The sequence below is a fragment of the Chelonia mydas genome, chromosome 4, assembly GCF_015237465.2.
Source record: "Chelonia mydas isolate rCheMyd1 chromosome 4, rCheMyd1.pri.v2, whole genome shotgun sequence".
In the NCBI taxonomy this organism is placed as follows: domain Eukaryota; kingdom Metazoa; phylum Chordata; order Testudines; family Cheloniidae; genus Chelonia; species Chelonia mydas.
The window spans coordinates 79,562,374-79,583,718 of NC_057852.1; the positions used below are offsets into that span (position 1 = coordinate 79,562,374).

Below are 21,345 nucleotides of genomic sequence, written 5' to 3' on the forward strand. Positions count from 1 at the left end.
ACATTTCCAAACCCCTTTTTTGTGGTAAGATTATTTGTAAGAGTTTCCCTAAAAGGGGAGGAACCACTACACCCACACTGTTGGCCTCCCCTGTTGGTCTTTATCCAATACCCATCAGCCCACTGTGTAATAACACAGGAGCTTTTTCCCACAGGACGCCCATAGCGATCAGATTGGTTTCAGGTAAAACATAACACTCCCTCAGTGAGTACTGCAACTGAATACTCCTGGTCCTGATAGGTGGCCTGCTGTAAAGAGGTCTTATTCCAGAACGGCAAGTCCGTTCTTTCCTGCTCTGTGGTGGTGGCTAATTCTGCTAGGGTCAAGGGCAGCATGTCAAGAGGCATTCCCGTTTGGGGGGACAGTGGAGTTGGAGCACATACCCAGCAGTCAGTCTGGTTTGTTAAATTAGCAACATGGTGCGCAAGCAAAACAAAGGAGTTATACTCCCGATATGCACAGTTTGGAAATACCAATACAGAGAATAACAATGTTACCCAATTAATTATCACCAGAATCTTCCCAACCCAGGGTCTTCAGTACCTGGGTGGGCCCATTTTAGCATTAAGGTGCCCGCTATTTGTGTCTTTTAAACAGTAGCTTTAGCCCGAGATCGTCACTAGATGAGGAGTCAGCAGGTTGGACGGTCCACTGTTCTGCTGACGAGGGGGCGGGTACTGCCTTCAGACGAGAGTGATGGATCCAGTTCTTGTGTCCCTCGATCTTTGCCGCTATATGGGAGATCAGCAGGACGGTATAGGGTCCTTTCCACTTTTCCTGGAGAGGCTCGTCTTTCCAGGTGCGAACAAGCACAGAGTCACCAGGCTGTAAGGAGTGGACAGGAGTGTCCAAGGGGAGAGGCTGGGAATCCTTGGTATACCTGTGAAGAGACAAGAGAACAGCAGACAGGGAACACATATACTGTGACAAAAAACCCATTACCCAACTCCCATTCCCCTGACAGAACCGGGGTGCCATTCATAGGCCATGCCCTTCCAAACATAATTTCAAAGGGACTGAGCCCTAATCTACCCTTTGGGAGAACGCGGATACGGAGTAGGACGAGGGGCAAAGCATCAGGCCATCGCAGTGAGGCTTCTTGGCACACTTTTGAGAGATGCCGTTTAAGGGTCTGATTGGTACGCTCCACTACCCCACTGGCTTGCGGTCTCCAGGGCGTATGGAGTTTCCAGGGGATCTGTAAGGCATGTGAGATGCTTTGAATGATTTTTGACTTGAAGTGTGTCCCGTTGTCAGATTCCATCCACAGGGGGAGTCCAAAGTGAGGAATGATCTCCTTAACAAACTTGAGGGCCACTGTTCTGGCAGTGCAGTTACGGCATGGGAAGGCTTCTGGCCATCCGCTGAACTGATCCACTATAACAAGGAGATATTTGAACCCTTGGGTCCGGGGAAACTCAGTAAAGTCTATTTGCCACACTTGTCCAGGGCCCGGAGTGGGTTCTAGGGCAGCTGGTGGCACAGGATGTCCCGGTCGGGGGTTATTCTTTTGGCAGACTAAGCACTCCGCTTGTACCTGGACAGCCAGGGGTCAGAGTCCAGAAGTGATAAAGTATTTTCCCATTAGTTGGATAAGTGCTTCCCTGCCAGCATGAGTGGTTTGATGTAGTTTCTGCACCACTGGCCGGATTAGGCCCTATGGTAAGAGGACCTTCCCTTCTGGGGAATGGAGCCATCCCTCCTTTTCCCGGAGACCGAGTTTGTCAGTTAGCTGTCTCTCCTCCCCAAAGTATTGAGGGGTTGGAAGCTCCCCTACTGATGGGATAAGGGCATGCATATGGGCGTTCTCAGTCTGAGGGGATGGCAGGGTGGCAGCATGCTTAGCCTCTCTATCTGCCAGGGCATTACCTCTGGCCACATCTTGATCCTCCCTTTGATGGGCTTTACAGTGTACCACCGCCACTTCCGAGGGAAGTTGTATGGCTTCTAGGAGCTGGAGGATTTGGGGCCCGTACTTGACTGGGGAGCCTTGGGCTGTCAGCATTCCCCTTTGCTTCCATAGGCCAGCATGAGCATGCAGCACACCAAAAGCATACTTTGAATCAGTAAAAATGTTGGCCCGCTTTCCTTTTGACAGTTCAAGTGCACGGGTCAGGGCTATTACTTCGGCAAGCTGGGCAGAGGTCCCAGCAGGCAAACCTTCAGCTTCCACGGTGTCATGGAGGGTCACAACAGCATAACCCGCCCTCCTTTGCCCATCTATTACAGTACTGCTACCATCAGTGTACCACTCATAATCTGCATTTGGGAGGGGTACATCCTTTAAATCCGGACGGCTGGAGTACTGGACATCTATGATCTCTAAACAGTCATGTTTCTGTTACTCTGTTTCTGGCAAGAGAGTGGCTGGGTTAAGGGAAGGGCAAGGCTGTAGGGTGACTTCAGAGTTCTCTAACAGCTTAGCCTGGTACCGAGCAATCCGAGCCTGGGTGAGCCAAAGCCTTCCCTTTGCATCCAATAAGGCTCGGACCATATGGGGAGTATAGATTTGCATAACCCCTCCCAATGTTAGCTTCTCGGCTTCCTCAAGCACTAGGGCAGTAGCTGCGACCGCCCATAAACATGCCGGCCAACCCTTTGCAACCTGATCCAATTGCTTAGAAAAATAAGCCACGGGACGTCTCCATGCTCCTAACAGCTGTGTGAGCACTCCTAGGGCCACCCCCCTTCGTTCATGTACATACAACTGAAATGGCTTAGAGAGATCCGGCAGGCCCAGAGCTGGGGCTTCCATCAATTTTCTTTTCAGGATTTTAAATGCCCTGTCAGCCTCTGGGGTCCAATAGAAGGGGTCATGATCTGCTCCTTTTACACAGTCGTACAGGGGTTTAGCCCACAGTCCAAACTCTGGGATCCATATCCTGCAAAAGCCTGCCATACCCAGAAATGCCCTGAGCCTCTTACGGTTACTTGGGGTAGGAACTTGACAGATAGCTTCCTTTCTTTCGCTTGAAAGCTGACACTCCCCTTGCCGTATGTGAAACCCGAGGTACCGTACCTCTGGGAGGGCAATTTGAGCCTTACTCCGTGCTACCCGATATCCCCGGAGTCCAGTAAAATTCAGGAGGCTCACGGTGGCTTTAAGGCAGGGTGTTTGGCCCACAGTGGCAATTAACAAATCATCTACATCCTGTAGAAGGAGGGCCTCCTCATTATCCCACTCCTCTAGGTCCCTGACCAGAGCCTGGCCAAAGAGGGTGGGGGGAGTTTTTAAATCCCTGGGCCAACACTGTCAAGCAAAGTTGCTTTTTAACCCTTTTTCGGTCCTCCCACTCGAAGGAGAAGATCTCCTGTGACGGGATGGCAACTGGGATGGTAAAGAAAGCATCTTTCAGATCAAGGACTGAAAAATGGGTATACTGTCCCCCTATAGAAGCCAATAAGGTATACGGGTTAGGGACAAGAGGGTGCAGAGTCTTAACCCGTTCATTGACTGCCCTTAGGTCCTGTACCAGCCGATACGTGCCATCAGGCTTCTGTACGGGTAGAATGGGAGTGTTCCAGGCTGACTGACATTCCCGGAGAATACCATACATTAGGAATCGATCTATAGTTTCCTGTAAACCTTCTCTGGCTTCCCTCTTGATTGGATACTGTTTTACTTGCACTGGGCCTTTCCCTGGTATGAGCTGAATAGTAATGGGGGTCTGGTGGGTGGCCTTTCCTGGAATCCCTGATGCCCACACGAGGGGGTACACCTGGTCTTCCCACGGGCTCCATTCTGGGGCTTGCATGGCTGAGGGCTCAACTGCAAGGGTCATGATCCATGCATTCTCAGGGGGTAAGGTAAGTGTTATTTCGTCCTCTGTAAAATGCAGGGTGGCACCGAGGCGACAAAGTAGATCCTGTCCCAGCAGAGGTGTTGGACACTCAGGGAGGTATACCAGCTTGTGGGATATAGTCCTGTTTCCCAAAGCGCATTCCGCTGGGGCATACACTGGGCACTTGGTGTCCCTGCCTGTGGCTCCCACCACAGTAAGGGAATCTGCTACTGGCAACTGAAGAGGCTGATTTATGGCAGTTCGGGCCGCTCCAGAGTCCACTAAAAAATCTATTTCTGAGCTTCTCACCCGCATCTTTACTCGGGGTTCAGGGGGTAGGGTGGTCCGTCTCCCCTGACACCCCTATTCCTGCTCCGCCATCGCCATCATAGGGGCACCCCCCTTTTCTTTCCTCTTTGGGCACTCATTTTTCCAGTGTCCCTCCTGTCGACACAGGGCACACTGGTTGCAACCCAGTCGTCTCTCCTGCGGGCCAGGATGGTCGCATCCACAGTCCTTTCCTCCCCGGCCACTTCTCTTAGTGCCGGCCTGTACCGCTGTTACCATCAATCTCACTTGCTTTCTCTCCTTCTCTGTCTCTCTCAGACTATAAGCTCAGTTTGCAGTCTCTAAGATTTGTGCCATGGTCATACCCATTAAATCCTCCTTTTTTTGTAACTTTCTCTTAATATCAGGGGCTGCTCTGCTCGTAAAAATTCCCTTAATAATTGACTCAGTTGCCTGATCATCGGGGTCTGCATTAGTGTTCTGTCGAATGGTGTCCCGAATACGCTGTAGAAAGGCTCCTGGGCTTTCTTTTAAATCCTGCATTACTTCATATGGCTTTGCCCAATTATTATGTCGGACAGCCAAGTGACGGAGTCCATGCAAAAGCAACTCCTTATAGGAGGTAAGGCGGGTCATATCCCCATGATCATTTGTATCCCACCTGGGGTCTGCTTGGGGGACTTGTGCATCCGGGTCAGGGACATTAATATGATCCCGGTCATACTGTCTCTGCGCCTCCTCCCTTGCCTTGGACACAACCTGTTGTCTTTCAACCTCAGACAATAGGGTTCGCAGGAGGATGTTACAATCATCCCAGTCCGGCTTGTGACTACTGAGGCACCCCTCAAAGACTGATATAAACCTGCTTGGGTTGGTGGAAAACTCTCCTGCCTGTGCTTTGAAAGCAGCCAAATCCACAGGATTAAAGGGCACATGAGTATAAACCTGCATAGTCGTGGCTGGACGCCTGTCTGATCCAGAGCGGGCGACTTTAGTTTCGGTGATTAAGGGGTATAGGCCAACCATTGGGGACTTACAAGGTGTGGGTGTAGGGGCCGAAGGGGACACCGGCTCTGCCATTACAGTGGGGGTGGGGGTCTGGGGACTAACATTAGCTGCTACCGAACCAGTCGGAGTCAGATTACAGTGCTGTAAAATATCTGGTTGAGTACATAAAGTCAGAAACAAATGCGCATACATATGTTCATTCCATTTCCTTGTTCTCTGACAGAACAGGAGTAACTGAAGGATCGTGTTGTAATTAATTGACCCTCCTGGTGGCCACCACTTCTGGTCCTCTAGTTGATATTGAGGCCAGTCAACTGTACAGAATCGTTTTAATTGGCTCTTAGTCATCGGATCAGCACCAAATACCTTCCAGTTTGCTAGAATGCACTCTAGGGGCGTACACCGTGCCCTAACCCCTGAGCTCTGTCCCTGTCCCATACCTACAGGGTAACTCTGGGCGTCCCCAGGTTCCAACAGAGCATACAATCCGGATTTCAAAAGGTTCCTACCTTATCCAAGGGACCAGTTCTTCACCGTTGTCCACCACAACTGCTTCTCCATTATATGAGTGCGTTGCACCATTGTGCCCTCCGGGGTCGATCAAATCGCGTCTCCTCCGAGGCCCCGGTGAACTCACCAGTGTGCACTGGGCGTTGGTTCTCGCCGCAATCCTCGACCTCCAGGAGGGGTCCGGGCAAGGCTAAATTGCAGCCTTGAGCCCACCCAGGGATGCCAAAAGCTGTTGCCGGCACCCAGTGCCGAGAGGCTGAACAACAGCTTGAGTTGGTTCGTTACCCGGTGTGCTACACCCAATAATCACAACGGGGTGGAGAAGCAGAAAAGTTTATTTGCAGCTGCAAAAAGGTACAGGGAGAATAAAATCTCAAATCCTGCACACAGAGCAGGAAGTTACACAGGCTTTTATACATCCTTTATCCAATAGCAAGCTGCCCCAAGTATCCATATAGCCAGCCAATCCAGTTCCCAGCTAGTTCCCTGGTTCTCTGTATCATTTGTTAAACTATACATAAAGCTGCTTTATTCAGCATTGTTCTTCCATATCTGCCCTGTTTGGCCTTGCTTAGTTTCAGGCAATCTGACTCTGCAGCATATTGTTGCAGATCCTCAGCATAACTGCTGTGTGTGCCTCCGGGCGGGGGGGCCAAGGACACTTGGGCCTAGTACGCAGAGCTGCTGCGAGTGCCTCCAGGTGGGAGGGGGGGCCAAGGACACTTGGGCCTTGTGCGAGGGGGCTTCATCGACACTCGTGGTCTTCCATCCCCTCGAGTTACCTAGTGGCCATGCCCCAGTGTCCCCAACACCAGTCTTTTTCCTCAGTGAGTCCCAATCCCAGTTTCCTGGCCCAACCAGCCCCAACTTGAGTCCTCACTCACTGGGCCCGACTTCTCTCCCTGCTCCAACTCCCAGTCACAGTTTCCCTCCTGTCCCTTCCAGTCTCATTCTCATCAGACTCCTTGTCCCAGACTAATCCTTTCCTTCCACCTGGTCTGGCTTTTGTACCCTCCGTATTTGAATCAGTCAGCACCCTCCTCTGTTCTATTCAGGTTTATATACTGTTTTCATCACCTCCATGCTGCCTGTGTGCCAGCAACATTGAGAGCACAGGAGAGAGAGGCTCCCAAGCTCTCAGTTCCAATGGCTGGCCCCACCATGGCCCGGAGCAGTAATTACAGTGAAAGCCCTTCTTAGCCCCATTGCTCTGGACTGGAGCATGCTCGGAAGGGATTGTGCATGTGCAGTCCTGACACATTGGAGTGGTGAGGGGATGGTACATGGACGGTTGTTTTGTGGGGATAGCATGTGCACAATTTGCTCAGCACTAGGAGCTGTGAGAACCTTCAGAGACTTTAGCTACTAATATCGAAGACATGTCTATTGAGAATTTGCAGACTGCAATTTTTCAGAGGCTGATAACTTGGCCACATAATGCAGATTTTCACAAGGATGCACAAGGCACATCCCTGACACAAAGGCCAACCCTCCTGCCAAATGTCAAACCCCCGCTTCAAACCAGGTTGGCAATGGAGCTTTCCAAAGGAAGGGTCTCAAGAATTTAAGATGGGCAAAATATATTTTTCCCTAGTTTCATTCTCAGAAACAAATGTTTTAAAAAAATCATACTGAGGCAGACCCCCAGTATGGAAATTTTCAGCCCGAATAGTGGAAGTTTAGCAAAGTTATAAACAGCTGGAAACAGGGTCATATAATGGGAAGTGTCAGGTAGCCTTAGTAACAGGTGGTGTTACCAGCCCCACATATAAATTCGTTATTATTAACAAAAGAATATTTAAAGCAACCATGAAGGTGTTGAGAACACACACATATGCACATAGAGAAGAGATTCAGTTAAGACCTTCATTTCTCTCTGTAATTTTACTCTCTAAGCTTACACTACGTGGTTCTTGATTATGATGAAGCCTCACAACAGAGGGTGATGTTACACTGCAGAGCTGTTTACAGTGGCACAACAGAGGGAAGTAAGAATTTAATAAAAAGAAAAGGAGTACTTGTGGCACCTTAGAGACTAACCAATTTATTTGAGCATAAGCTTTCGTGAGCTACAGCTCACTTCATCCGAGTACTCCTTTTCTTTTTGCGAATACAGACTAACACGGCTGTTACTCTGAAACCTAAGAATTTAATAGTAGTCTTAATCCCGAATTTCCATCTGCTGATGGGATTAAATAAAGTCCTTGATGCTGTTTTAACAAGCATTTCCTTTTTGTATTGAGGATTCTTTGAGGACGTGGTATCTAATAAAATTCCATGGACTGAGACAATTAGATTGGGAGAATGCAAATGACTGTTTCCATGTTTTCTGGTCCATTGGCTGGGAGGCAGTGGGAAGGGGTGCACACCCACACATGCGTCAGTAGAATTGAAATACACTGATGTCACTTGCTTGACTGTGAGGATTTTGATGTGCTGCGCTAGTGGAACATGAATGCCATCTTGTGTGATTGTGAGAGGTCGGTTGCAATTTTGTTTTCCTGGTGACGGTGTCAAGTTGCTTTTTTAACACAATCCAACCTGGAGCTTTCATTGTAAGTGCCTGATGATAATTACTTCTTCTTTCAAGGACCCACCCATGGATGGCGCTCTGAGAATTTGTTACAGTGTGGTGTTAAGAGCCCTTAGTTCTCACCCTACTCTGATAATAACTCTGAGCTCTCTTTACTTTGCTGTGCTCTTAGGTGCAGACTGCTCATATTAAGCTGTGTAAATAGTATCACGGCATATTATCCTTATAGCACAAAATATAATTGAACTCATTGGGGAAACTGCCAATTCATTTCAGTGGGACTTTGCTTCACAGAAATAATTAGATCTGGCTACACTAGTTTCAGGAGCAGAAATAAACCTTCCTGATATAGCAAGTGAGGGTGCACTGGTGTGACAATAGCCATTGGAGGGTTTCACCTGGAGATTTTAGGTTTTTTTACCAAGAGAAGCTATTATGGAGCCCCAAATGACTAACAATACCACCATCAATGAGGTGTTTAAAACTGCTTTGCCTAGTGGGAACAAAAACACCTCTCTTTTTTGTTCCTATCTTGAAAATTAAATGCACAATATTAGCACCATCAATGAGGTGTTTAGAAGTGCCTTCCCTGGTGAGAATGAAAGCATTGCTTCTTTCTTTCTTTTTTCTACCTCTTTTTTTTTTTAAATTAACAGCACATTCTTTCTTTCTTTTCTCTTCTATGAACACTTCCTTAATCACCCTACCTACACACCTTTGTGACGCTGTATGGAATCTGGGGGACACTTTGGGATATTATGAGTACCAATATTGTAAAATTGCAATGAGTTATGCCAGATGTTATTTAAGGTATCTGCAAAAAATGTTATAATTTGCCAGGTATGATAATCTTGTTTATGTGTTTGTATCACCTTTGTATTGTAAGTTATATGTATGGTATGTCTGTAGTTCCAAACTTGTGCTGTGCATCTGGATGCCATCCCCAGACAGTTTGGCATCAGCACTGCCTAGCCTGCTTGACTTCCCATCCAGGGACATCAGCTATACAACTGATCCATTGAGAGAAGGCAAGGGATACACCTTATGACTCAGCAAGGCATGCAGGGGCATGCCTATGGCCAGAACTCTAAGGCTGCCTGGCCATATGCTGGGCAGTTTGTGTTTGGAACAAAGGAAATACAAGCTGCATGGCAAAAGACTGAAAAAGGCAGCTGCATCTTCTCCATTTTGTCTTCATTCCTGCTTCCACTGGAGTAACCTTTCTACAAACGAACCTCTGAACAAAGGACTGAATGACCCATCCAAGCTGTGGATATGTTCCAGAGGGACTTTCAAGCCAGCAAACTCACCAATACGGATAGGAACCTGATATATGGACTTTGAGATCTTTGTATGTATGTGACTGCTTTACCATTTAACATCTCTCTTCTTGTTCTTTCTTTTTTCTCCATAATAAACCTTTAGTTTTAGACACTAAAGGATTGGCCGGCAGCGTGGTATTTTGAGTAAGATCCAAACCTATACTGACCTGGTAATGTGGCTGACCCTTTGGGGTCAGAAGAACATTTTGTATTATGTGAGCAGAATTTTTTAAATAGCTTCTCACTGTGCAGGACCTAGGTGCTGATTGGGGACCAGAGAACTGGAATGCAATAAAGGGGGCTGTGTGGTTTCTTTTTTGCTTCTTGATAACCAGTATGGGGGATCAGAAGCACAGTTCGTGACTGGTTGGGGAGTTTAACTTCAGCATTACCCACCAGTCTTGGGAGTATCTGCTCTCCCTTTTGCAGCTTGCCTCTGACCTTGGCATTTCCAGTGAGGGCTGCCCCAGGCACACCAGGTCACAAGCTATATAAGGCCCAATTCATCATTACCCTCAGCCACTTTGTACCAAAGAAGAGGCTATGCTCAGTACTTAATTTGTGCCAGGGCTTCCTAGGGCTGAGCCCCAACACCTCTAGGCTTGACAGTTCATAGCCCTGGCACCTCTGGGCTTGTCGCATCAGTTATGAAAGTAAAAAAATTGTTTGAACCCCAGCACAACTTTCATTACAAATTAAGCACTGGCTGTGCTGGTGCAAAGAGACCAGCTACATGCAAAGCCCTTCCCCAGTGACAATTACCAGCAGCGGGGGCCTCTGCACTCAATCAATATGAGCCTTCAGCACAGTAGATATTCCTGGAGCATGTCAGAGGTGCAAAAGGCAGTCCTGTGCTCTACCTCTTTCCTAGCAGTTACAATGTCTTTGGGGGCCAAGCCAGTCAGTGTGCAATCAGACAAAATGGACAGTAGCTCCAGAATTGGGGAAATACAAGCTGTCTCCCTCCAGTTTAGGCATCAGCCTGGTACCAGAGAATGGATGAATTCCCCCAAATACAGAGTAACAAAGAAGGGATTATAAAGCCATATCTACACTACAAGCTTTGGTCAATGCACGTTACATTGGTGTAGAGCCATCAAAGTTTGTATATCGCTCCTGTGCGTACATACTTGGCTGCTTGCGTCAGTGCTGCGCATGCTCACCAGGAGTGTAGTGTTGATGTGAAATGTGGTACACAATAGGTAGGTACTCCAGTGTAGCACGCTGCCATCTGGAGTTACGCCTTTTGGAGCTTTTTTGCAATTTGTTATGGGGTAAAAATGACTCACCCAGGGATCTTGGGACCTAAGATCCAAGTTCCCAGCATGAAACTTTCTCTATACCATAATAGCATCCATATCTCATAATTTTTGCACTTTTTTTTTTTAAACCCACAAACCTGCATGGCAGTTTTCAGCTTCCACCATCTCTGACAGAAGAATGGAGCCTGCAGAGATCTTCAGTATTCTCATGAACATTGCAAACACAGGATGCACAATTCTCCTGTGTATGCAGACCCATGGGAAGTACTGCAACAACACGAGACACGAGAATTTCTTGGAGGACAGTTGGCTGAGGGACATAACAAAAAACAATTCAAGATTGTGGCATTAACAAAGCAGCTACAGAGGGTGGCATGCTGAGCAGTGGGTGCAGAACTTTCAGACATGAAAGACCACACTCCTGAATCTGTGTGCCCAGCTTGTCCCAGCCTTCCAGAGCAGGGACACCAGAATAAGAGCTGCATTGACAGTGGAGAAGCAAATGGTGATTGGAAGCTTGCAATGCCAGACTGCTACCAGTCAATGGGGAATCATTTTTGTTTGGAAAATCTACAGTGGGACCATTGCCATATAAGCATGTAGAGCCATTAATCAGATCCTGTTATACACAGCTAGGACTACAGGCAATTGCAGGACATAGTGGATGGATCTGCAGCAATGGGATTTCCCAACCCTGGTGGGGCGATAAACAGCATGCACATGAATATTTTGGCAACAGCCTACTTTCCACAGACTTCATCAACAGAAAGGGCTATTTTTCTACGGTTATGCAAGCATTGGTGGATCACTGGGGACGATTCATCAGTATCAGTGTGGCTGGTCAGGGAAGGTGCATGAGGCTCACATCTTTAAGAACACAGGACTGTTCAGAAAGCTGCAAGTAGGGACATTCTTTCCCAACTGGTGGATTACCATTGGCAACATTGAAATGCCAATTGTGATTCTAGGGGACCCAACCTACCCCTTGCTCTCCAGGCTCATAAAACTGAACACTGGTCACCTCAACAGTATGAAGGACAAATTCAACTAGCTGTTCAGCAGGTGCAGAATGACTGAATATGCTATTGGTAGATTGGAGGGACCCTGGTGGTGTTTACTCATCAGGTTGAATCTCAGTGAGAAAATTATCCCTATGTTTATGGCTACCTATTGTGTCTTGCATAATATCTGTGAGGCAAAGGGGAAAAAGCTGCTGCCAGGGCAGAGGTGGAGCTGCTGTCTGCTGACCTTGAAAAGCCAGACAAAAGGGCCATTACAAGAGCTAAGCATGGAGCTATGCCATTGAGGGAGGCTTTGAAAGAACATTTTAACCGTCAGCCACAGTAGCTTTCTGTGCTGGACTGTTCTCTGGGCCTGGAGCTTCGGGTGCTGCTAAGAATGTATGGTGCTTGCTATACCTTTATAAATAGCACTGTGTGTTTTTCTGAAGCTGAGTTGTATGGTGCTTGCTGTACATTTGCAAGTACTGTGTGCTAGGAGTATGGCTATGCATTCTGCAACATGTGTTGTGAACTAATAAAGATAGTTCTTGTCTCCAAAACCAGAAAATTATTGAGTGGCAAAACCAAGGCAGAAAACCAATGTGAAAGACAGGCACTGCAATACAATCTTTTAGCACAGATTAACAGAATGTAACTTTAAACTTAGAAAGGCAGCAAACATTTCTGTCCATTTCAGTGCACAAATGTAGTCTGTTGCAGCTACACATACACCAACCATGGTTCTAAGAGGCCAGTGATTGTGAAGCTGTGGGCTTGTCTGCTCTTTCCTTCTCCATGCCATCTGCTATACTAGCCCTCCGAGCCATTTATTTGCAGTCCAACGCAGCACAGAGGAGGGGACCCAGCTCTCAGGGTGACCATGAGCTGCCCCCGAACAGTGAGCACCGTGACACAGAAGGACACGAAGGCATTGCCCAGGTTCTTTCCCTGGGGGGTCTCACAAAGGGTCTCGTGCGGTCACGGTGCCGGGACCCGGGGGCCACGCGGTGGGGCGGGCAAATCCCCGGGAAACCTTCTCGCGCTGAAGCAGTCCTTGACCCTCCAGCCGGGTATCTTGGGCATGGAGCTTGGACAAGGCCCCCAGCGACGTCATAATCACTCGTGGAACGGGACGGGACGGACGTTCCTATTTATGACGGCGGTGCAAGCGGCCGCTTCCCTAAGCGCTCCCGGTTCCTGGTGGGAGGGCCCGGGGGAGACAATAGACACCAGTTCGAACCGCAGAGCCCGCTGGGAAGGCAGCTGGTTCCTGCGGCTCCGTTTCTTTCGCGGAGGCCGCACCGGTAGTGAGGTCATAATCGACAGACGGAAGGAAGCGGCGGATTGGCTGAATCCGTTGTTCTTGGCTCCGAGAGCGGTCTCCGCGCGCCCGCTGCAGCGGCTCGAGGCGGGAGCGGGTCAGGGCTCGCCGGTGGTCGGGCTCGCGACGCGCGTGCAGGCGGGAAGCCGCTGCAGTAGCGGCCTCAGGCCGGGGCGAGGCGGGCAGGCGCCGCGGGGCCGAGCCGCGAACATGGCGGAGGCCGCGGCCTCGGAGCCGCTGGGCCGGAGCCGGCAGGAGGCGGCCTGGGTTGAGACGCTGCGCGGGGACTGCGAGCCCGAGCACCACTGGCGGCACCGCCGCGAGTTCCTGCTGCGCAACGCCGGGGGCCCGCCGGCCGGGGACAGCGGGGCCCTGCAGCGCCTCGTCTCTCTCTCCATGGTGTGGGCCAACCACGTCTTCCTCGGCTGCCGGTGAGTGGCGTGGGCAGTGGCGGGGGGGCTCTGGCAAGGGTCGGGGCGCCCCGTTGGCGGGCTGACGGGCGCGCGTTTCCCTTGGAGACGCGCCGAGCTCGCTCCCGTTGTCTCCCCTGCCCAGGTACCCGCTGTCGGTGATGGAAAAGGTGCTGGAAATGGCTGAAGGCATCAAAGTGACCGATGCGCCCGCCCACACGACGAGAGATGAACTGGTTGCCAAGGTGAAGAAAAGAGGCATATCAAGTAGCAATGGTTAGCAGATCATAGCTGTGACAATTCCTAGGAGTCTAGAAAACGATTTTCAAATGTTGAGAACTTGCCTTTGCCCATCTTTAATAAAGTAATCACTGACATAACCAGGATTTAAAACCTCCCAGGATAATGTCAGTGCGAACTCTCATTTGTCTGTCTCAGTGTTCAACTTTAAACTTGAGAGTACAGTATCTTGCTATTTTAAGCCATAGTGTTGCTGTTTGACTGCATCAAATGCGTCTGAATTACTGAGTTAAAAGTATTCTTTAAATAGGTTTGTTGCAGGCATTTGTGCTCTGCAATTTGTGCTCTGATCTTTCACCCCATTATAGTGTGCTCACAGTAAGCTTTTCTAATAGAAATAACCAAATGTGAAGCATATCCACCTTTATACTCATATCGGCTGTAAATGTGTCTAGTTTTAAAGAAGTTGCCAAAAGAAAACAGTGCTTTGAAGAGCTTTGTAGTAATAGTAAATAAAATAGAGAGGTGTCCAAATCAAAACCTTGCATTTGAACCCTGGGTCTATGTTTGTATCATAGCACCCAGTTTAGCATATCTCTCTGAGATTGAAATGCCTTGGAATTTCAAGGTAACATTTGGAATCAGATTTCAAACTCTTGAGTTTGTGGGTGTTTAAACTAGTGGTTCTCAACCTTTCCAGACTATTGTACCCCTTTCAGGAGTCTGATTTGTCTTGCATACCCCAAGCTTCACCTCACTTAAAAACTACTTGCTTACAAAATCAGACATAAAAATACAAAAGTGTCACAGCATACTGTTACTGAAAAATTGCTTGCTTTCTCATTTTGTCTGTATGAAATTTAGTATGTACTGTCTTTTCTAGTTCTTTTTATGTAGCCTGTTGTAAAACTAGGCAAATATATAGATTAGTTGATATACCCCCTGTAAGACTTCTGCCTAGGGGTACACATACCTCTAGTTGAGAACCACTGGTTTAAATTAAACAGTTTTAGGGCCAGGAGAGATTTTTGTTTGGCCTAATCGTTCTAGAAACTTTAAATCAATTGCCAGTAGACAGGGAGCTATGCTTCATAGTTATGGACGTAAGGACATAACTCTATTTGTGTTTTTTAGAAGGGGTAGAGGAACCTTGCAAGAAACGAGCTGTTGACAAAAGCAGAGATTCTAAGGATGTTGGAAATGATGCTAAGTTGGCAAAGACAGAAGTTTCCAAGGAGACGGAGAGCATGTTGCCGAAGAAAGAGGAAAAAGATGCGGGAAAAGATTCAGAGCGTTCACTGACATCCTCTACCTCAAACCAAGAAAAGAGCACAGTGCCAGGAACAGGAACAGAAACAAAAGCAGCTAATTATGAAACCACTGCCAAGCATAATTCAGCTGCAGCATCTGCTTCATCTGGAACGGAATCAAAAATGAATTATCATTCAAATATGGAAACCAAACATGAAAAGAAGAGTACATTGCCTGGTGTTCCGCTGCCGGCGGTGGCGGCTACCAAAAGCAGCTCCCAGGCCAGCGCTCCGCTGCCGGCGGTGGCGGCTACCAAAAGCAGCTCCCAGGCCAGCGCTTCAGCGCCGGCAGTGGCGGCTACCAAAAGCAGCTCCCAGGCCAGCGCTTCAGCGCCGGCAGTGGCGGCTACCAAAAGCAGCTCCCCGGCCAGCGCTCTGGCGCCAGCGGTGGCGGCTACCAAAAGCAGCTCCCCGGCCAGCGCTCCGCCAGCGGCGGTGGCGGCTACCAAAAGCAGCTCCCAGGCCAGTGCTTCGGTGGCGGCTACCAAAAGCAGCTCCCCGGCCAGCGCTCCGCCAGCGGCTGTGGCGGCTACCAAAAGCAGCTCCCCGGCCAGCGCTCCGCCAGCGGCTGTGGCGGCTACCAAAAGCAGCTCCCAGGCCAGCGCTGCAGCGGTGGCGGCTACCAAAAGCAGCTCCCAGGCCAGCGCTGCGGCGGTGGCGGCTACCAAAAGCAGCTCCCAGGCCAGCGCTCTGCCAGCGGCGGCGGCAGCTGCCAAAAGCAGCTCCCAGGCCAGCGCTCCACCGGCGGCGGCTGCCAAAAGCAGCTCCCAGGCCAGCGCTCCACCGGCGGCGGCTGCCAAAAGCAGCTCCCAGGCCAGCGCTCCACCGGCGGCGGCTGCCAAAAGCAGCTCCCAGGCCAGCGCTCCGCCGGCGGCGGCTGCCAAAAGCAGCTCCCAGGCCAGCGCTCCGCCGGCGGCTGCCAAAAGCAGCTCCCAGGCCAGCGCTCCGCCGGCGGCTGCCAAAAGCAGCTCCCAGGCCAGCGCTCCGCCGGCGGCTGCCAAAAGCAGCTCCCAGGCCAGCGCTCCGCCGGCGGCTGCCAAAAGCAGCTCCCAGGCCAGCGCTCCGCCGGCGGCGCCGGCTGCCAAAAGCAGCTCCCAGGCCAGCGCTGCAGCAGCGGCGGCTGCCAAAAGCAGCTCCCAGGCCAGCGCTGCAGCAGCGGCGGCTGCCAAAAGCAGCTCCCAGGCCAGCGCGCCGGCGGCAGCGGCGGCTGCCAAAAGCAGCTCCCAGGCCAGCGCGCCGGCTGCCAAAAGCAGCTCCCAGGCCAGCGCTCCCGCGCCGGCGCCGGCTGCCAAAAGCAGCTCCCAGGCCAGCGCTCCCGCGCCGGCGCCGGCTGCCAAAAGCAGCTCCCAGGCCAGCGCTCCCGCGCCGGCGCCGGCTGCCAAAAGCAGCTCCCAGGCCAGCGCGCCGGCGCCGGCTGCCAAAAGCAGCTCCCTGGCCAGCGTTCTACTGGTGGCTTCCAAAAGCAGCTCCCAGGCCAGTGCTCCACCGGTGGCTTCCAAAAGCAGCTCCCAGGCTAGTGAAAATCCTGCTAAAGTGTCATGGAAGCCATTAACAAGTGAAGATGCAAAAGAAAGACAGCCTTTTTTCAATAGACTGTACAAAGCTGTGGCCTGGAAATTGGTTGCTGTTGGAGGTTTTAGTCCCAACGTGAATCATGCAGAACTTCTAAACTCATCCATTCAGTCTGTGAAAGCCACTTTAGATGTAACTTTTGTTCCACTGAAAGAACTTGCAGACTTGCCTCAAAATAAAAGCTCTCATGAAAATATAGTTTGTGAACTGAGGTGCAAGTCTGTTTATTTGGGTACTGGCTGTGGAAAAAGTAAGGAAAATGCCAAAGCTATAGCTTCCAGGGAAGCTTTGAAATTATTTCTCAAGAAGAAAGTTATTGTAAAGATATGTAAAAGAAAGTACAAAGGACGTGAAATTGAAGATTTGGTACTTCTTGATGAAGAGTCAAAACCCTCAAATTTACCCCCAGCTTTAAGAAATCCTCAAGAGATCCTGTAGGACACATAGTAACTAAGGGTTACTTTTGTACTCTGAAAATGTAGGCTTCCAGAAATTTTGTATTTCTCAGTTTTGCAGAACAATTACATTATTGTTCCTTTCACGCGGTAGCAATTGTAAATAACTTCTTATAGATCACAAGAAGTGTGCATTTAAAGGTATGCCTTAATATAGAGCACACTGGCGTGCTGTTTTATTTGCTAAATAGTCTACCTAAGTCTTCTATTTTTAATTAAAAGATTAAGGTACAATTTGATTAAAGTCTAATAATTTTGTAATTCTTACGATTTGGTGGTAGTGTGCTCAGTTGTCTACCATGTCTTTTTAGCTGCATAGGAATATATATGGGACCATAGTACTTGAATGGTTGAAAGTTGTTACATTTCAAGGAAAAGTTTATCTGTTTGAAATTTGTTGCCCATAATGTTCACTATTCTTGTTGAAAAGAGAAAATAGTTGGCTGACTATTTTTATGAAAAGTTGTAACATTTTAAAATTAATCCTAAAATAATATGTGATCCTGTTTAACATTATTACAATAGCAAATTGTCAGAAAACAATCAGGGTGATTTAAACCACCAAAACTCTTTAAGCAAATTAAACTTACATTTTGTGAAATACCATTTACACTTTGTTTTTCAGATAAATGTGGATTTCTATATAAGCATATTTTATGACTGCTACTATTAAAAACAATAAACTTCTGGGATGTCCTCACTTTTAATATTTTGTTTTAGCTATTAAATGCTTTGAAAACTGACAATTTTGATAAATGTTAGTAACATCTTTTTTGAAAAAAAATCTTAGACATTAAACTGGGTCAGGAGCATCTGAAAATGATCAACAGAGCAGTACTTTTTTTTTATATAAAAAGAAAAATGTACACTGTCTTCAGTGTGGATGGGTTTCAAGGTGTAGTTACTGGTGGTTCTTATTGTTTTATTAAGATGCACAAGAGATACTAATGTAAAACTAGAATAACAATATTTTCCAATAAATAATGGAATGTATACTATTCCCACTCTGCTATCATCAATTAAATGTGCGGGCAGAGGAAAATGCAGGTGCTTCTGTTGTGTTGAGTGTGTCTTCTGAAACGAGTTTACACATATTTTGAGCCTTATTTTACTCTGTTTACACACTCAGTACTCACAGTGATATCTGGAAGTTTCATACAAAGATCATGGGAAACCATGGCCCTTTAGGTGCAGCAGTCTGGAAAGAATTATATAAATGTGATGTATAAAACACTGGATAATAAAAGTAATGGCTGAGAGCATGCTGATCATAGTGTTTTTTCAATGCAGTGAGAGGAGTTTCCCAAATTTAAAATAGTGGTAGTTAGGCACCTTTTCTATGTAAAAATGGTGCGATCTTACTCAACTGATCTGCTCTATATTGTCAACATCAAATTCTACAACTATTAGCACTGTAGAACTAACAAAGTTGATGAATAGTCTGCATGGTTCTCTTCAGTCCTGTGAATTGACAAAACTGAACTACTTTCTGATTCCTGAATCTCTGATGGTATCACAGAAGGCAGAATGCAGCTTGATGGTGAGTTTGCCGCACCAACAGTTGGAAAAACAACTTGTCATTAGATAAAATTTGATAGGTAAGAAAATGTATTGGATGGCTCGTGTAGTGGTTAGGGTACTAGCTTAGTCTACTGGAGACTGGGTTCATTTTCCTGCTCTGCCACAGGCTTGGTGTGTGACCTTGGACAAAGCAGATTTCTAAATACCTTTGAAGATCTGGATCTTAGTCTCTGTCTCAGTTTCAAATTTGTAAAATGGGGATAATAGTACTTCCCTACTTCAGGGGGTTGTTGTGAGGATAAATACATTAAAGACTGTAAAGCACTCAGATTCTATGGTAACATCTGAAAAGTACGTTAGCTCTAGACACTTGATTGCAATACGTTAAAGTGATTCTACAGCTGTTTTGCATAATGAACTAATTGGGGATAAGGTATGTAGCTTTTGATTTCAACAAGAGTTGTGTGTGCAGTGAAGCTGAAGAAGTGGCCCCAACAAACAAGTGCTTGAATAAGTATTAACCAAAGCAACAATTTCACTCCACTTTTTAAAAGGTTGTGGGGGGTCAGTCAGAATTTCTCCTAACTCGTCATGGAAGGAAATGGTGTTTACTGAGCACATCACAGCACTGAGTCAGAAAGTTGTATTTCATTTCCTGCTGTTCTGATGCCTTTGTAAACTCCAGGTCTCCCAGTTTCCTGATCTGCAACAGATAATAAGGGTATTGAGCCTTAATTGTTAAGCCCTGTGAAAGTCGTAAATAAAAACATACAGGACATGAATGATTAATAAAAAAAAAACCTTCTATAACCATGGAGTGTATAAAATAGGTGGAGGATCACAAAGTAAAGATCTGTGACTTGTGTGCAGAAATGCGGGAAAGAATATAGTGGGTTAGTTAAATTGCTTTAAGTTAAACTAAATCAAATCAAGGACACTAATTCAAAATAAGTGTCTACGAGGGAGTTCATACTTTAAAGCCTTGTCTGCACTTAAAACTTGAAGAGCTTTCCCTGATAATGTACAGCCCCTGTCGTTGGACACACTCAGTTAATAACCAAATTTGTTACTCCCAAGGGAATAGTGTGTACACACTAGCTTGTTTGATTGAACTGGGTATCAGGTCCATACAATAACTGAGCACTGTAATCTATAGTGAAAACAAATACAAGTTTATTAACAAAAGTTAACTTAGTGAGCAAGGGTGATAAGAACCACGGGTTACAAATAAAACAAAAGTATAATGCTTTCTAGAGACTAAAACAACAGACTGTATTCCTTGTCTAAAGCAGTCTCATCACACCGAACTAAGGACATGGCTACACTTGCAGATGTAGAGCGCTTTGAGTTAAACCTGCCTTCGGAGAGCGCAGTAGGGAAAGCGCTTGTGTCTGTCCACACTGACAGCTGCAAGCGCACCGGCGTGGCCACATTTGCAGCACTTGCAGCAGCACTGGGAGCGGTGCATTATGCGCAGCTATCCCACAGAGCACCTCTTCCCATTCTGGCGCTGTGGCTTGTGGGAAAGCGGTGGGGGGCGCGGGCCATTCTGGGTCCTGTCCCAACGCCCCGTGATGCATCGGTTCACATCCCAGCAACCCCTGTGCTTCCGTCCACATTTGGCACCACCTTTCAACATTTTTTGTACTGCGTGCTCTGTCTTCCCTTTCGGTCTGCAGGTATGGAGTATGCGTCATGTTTGGCAGTCGAGTTATTCCTTATGATCCAAAGTGACAGTGACTGCTCTGACGATGATATCAACTTGAGTAACGCATATGGCACGAGTTTGCTTGTGGCATTCACGGACATGCTCACCACCGTGGAACGCTGCTTTTGGGCTCGGGAAACAAGCACTGAGTGGTGGGATCACATCGTCATGCAAGTCTGGGATGACGAGCAGTGGCTGCAGAACTTTCAGATGAGAAAAGCCACTTTCATGGGACTGTGTGAGGAGCTCACCCCCACCCTGCGGCGCAAGGACATGAGATTGAGAGCTGCCCTGACAGTGGAGAAGCGGGTGGCTGTTGCAATCTGGAAGCTGGCAACTCCAGACAGCTACTGATCGGTCGCTACCCAGTTTGGAGTGGGGAAATCGACCGTTGGAATTATGTTGATGCAAGTTTGCAGGGCCATTAATCGCATCGTGCTCGGAAGAATCGTGACTCTGTGGAACGTGCATGACATTGTGGATGGCTTTGCACAAATGGGTTTTCCTAACTGCGGAGGGGTGATAGATGGCACACACATACCAATTCTGGCACCAGCCCACCTAGCCTCCGAGTATGTTAATCGGAAGGGGTATTTCTCTAGGATTCTCCAGGTGCTTGTGGATCACCGTGGGCGTTTCATTGACATTAATGCAGGCTGGCCCGGAAAGGTGCGTGATGCACGCATCTTTTGGAACACTGCAGGAAGCTGCAAGCCGGGACTTCCCAGACCAGAAGATCACCGTAGGGGAAATTGAAATGCCCATTGTGATCCTTGGAGGATGCCGCTTACCGTTTAATGCTGTGACTCATGAAACCCTACACAGGGAGCAGCAAGGAGCGGTTCAACAACAGGCTGAGCTGGTGCAGAATGACTGTGGACTGTGCATTTGGCTGTTTAAACGGCCACTGGCACTCTCTGTATGGGAAGCTGGACCTGGCTGATGACAGCATCCCCGTGGTTATATCCGTGTGCTGTACCCTCCATAACATATGTGAAGGGAAGGGTGAACGATTTGCTCAGGCATGGAACTCGGAGGTTCAACACCTGGAGGCTGAATTTGAACAGCCAGAGAGCAGGGCTATTAGAGGGGCCCAGCACAG

The 21,345-nt window shown here is 48.1% G+C and overlaps 1 protein-coding gene across 9 annotated transcripts; it reads left to right on the forward strand.

The window, feature by feature from the left end:
* The first annotated feature begins 12,899 nt into the window (after positions 1 to 12,899).
* Positions 12,900 to 18,273, forward strand: LOC102931141 (CDKN2A interacting protein). 9 transcript variants are annotated; one of them, XM_043546036.1, is made up of 4 exons: positions 12,900 to 13,458; positions 13,583 to 13,713; positions 14,812 to 16,020; positions 16,088 to 16,757. In XM_043546036.1, the coding sequence occupies exons 1-4, from the start codon at positions 13,238 to 13,240 to the stop codon at positions 16,537 to 16,539; spliced, it is 2,013 nt and encodes a 670-aa protein (XP_043401971.1). In that variant the 5' UTR covers positions 12,900 to 13,237; the 3' UTR covers positions 16,540 to 16,757. The 9 variants fall into 9 exon arrangements, with proteins under 9 accessions (XP_043401971.1, XP_037753515.1, XP_043401968.1 ...); XM_037897587.2 differs by having other exon boundaries at positions 12,903 to 13,458; positions 14,812 to 15,420; positions 15,460 to 18,273; XM_043546033.1 differs by having other exon boundaries at positions 12,904 to 13,458; positions 14,812 to 16,214; positions 16,248 to 18,273.
* Positions 18,274 to 21,345: the final 3,072 nt, after the last annotated feature.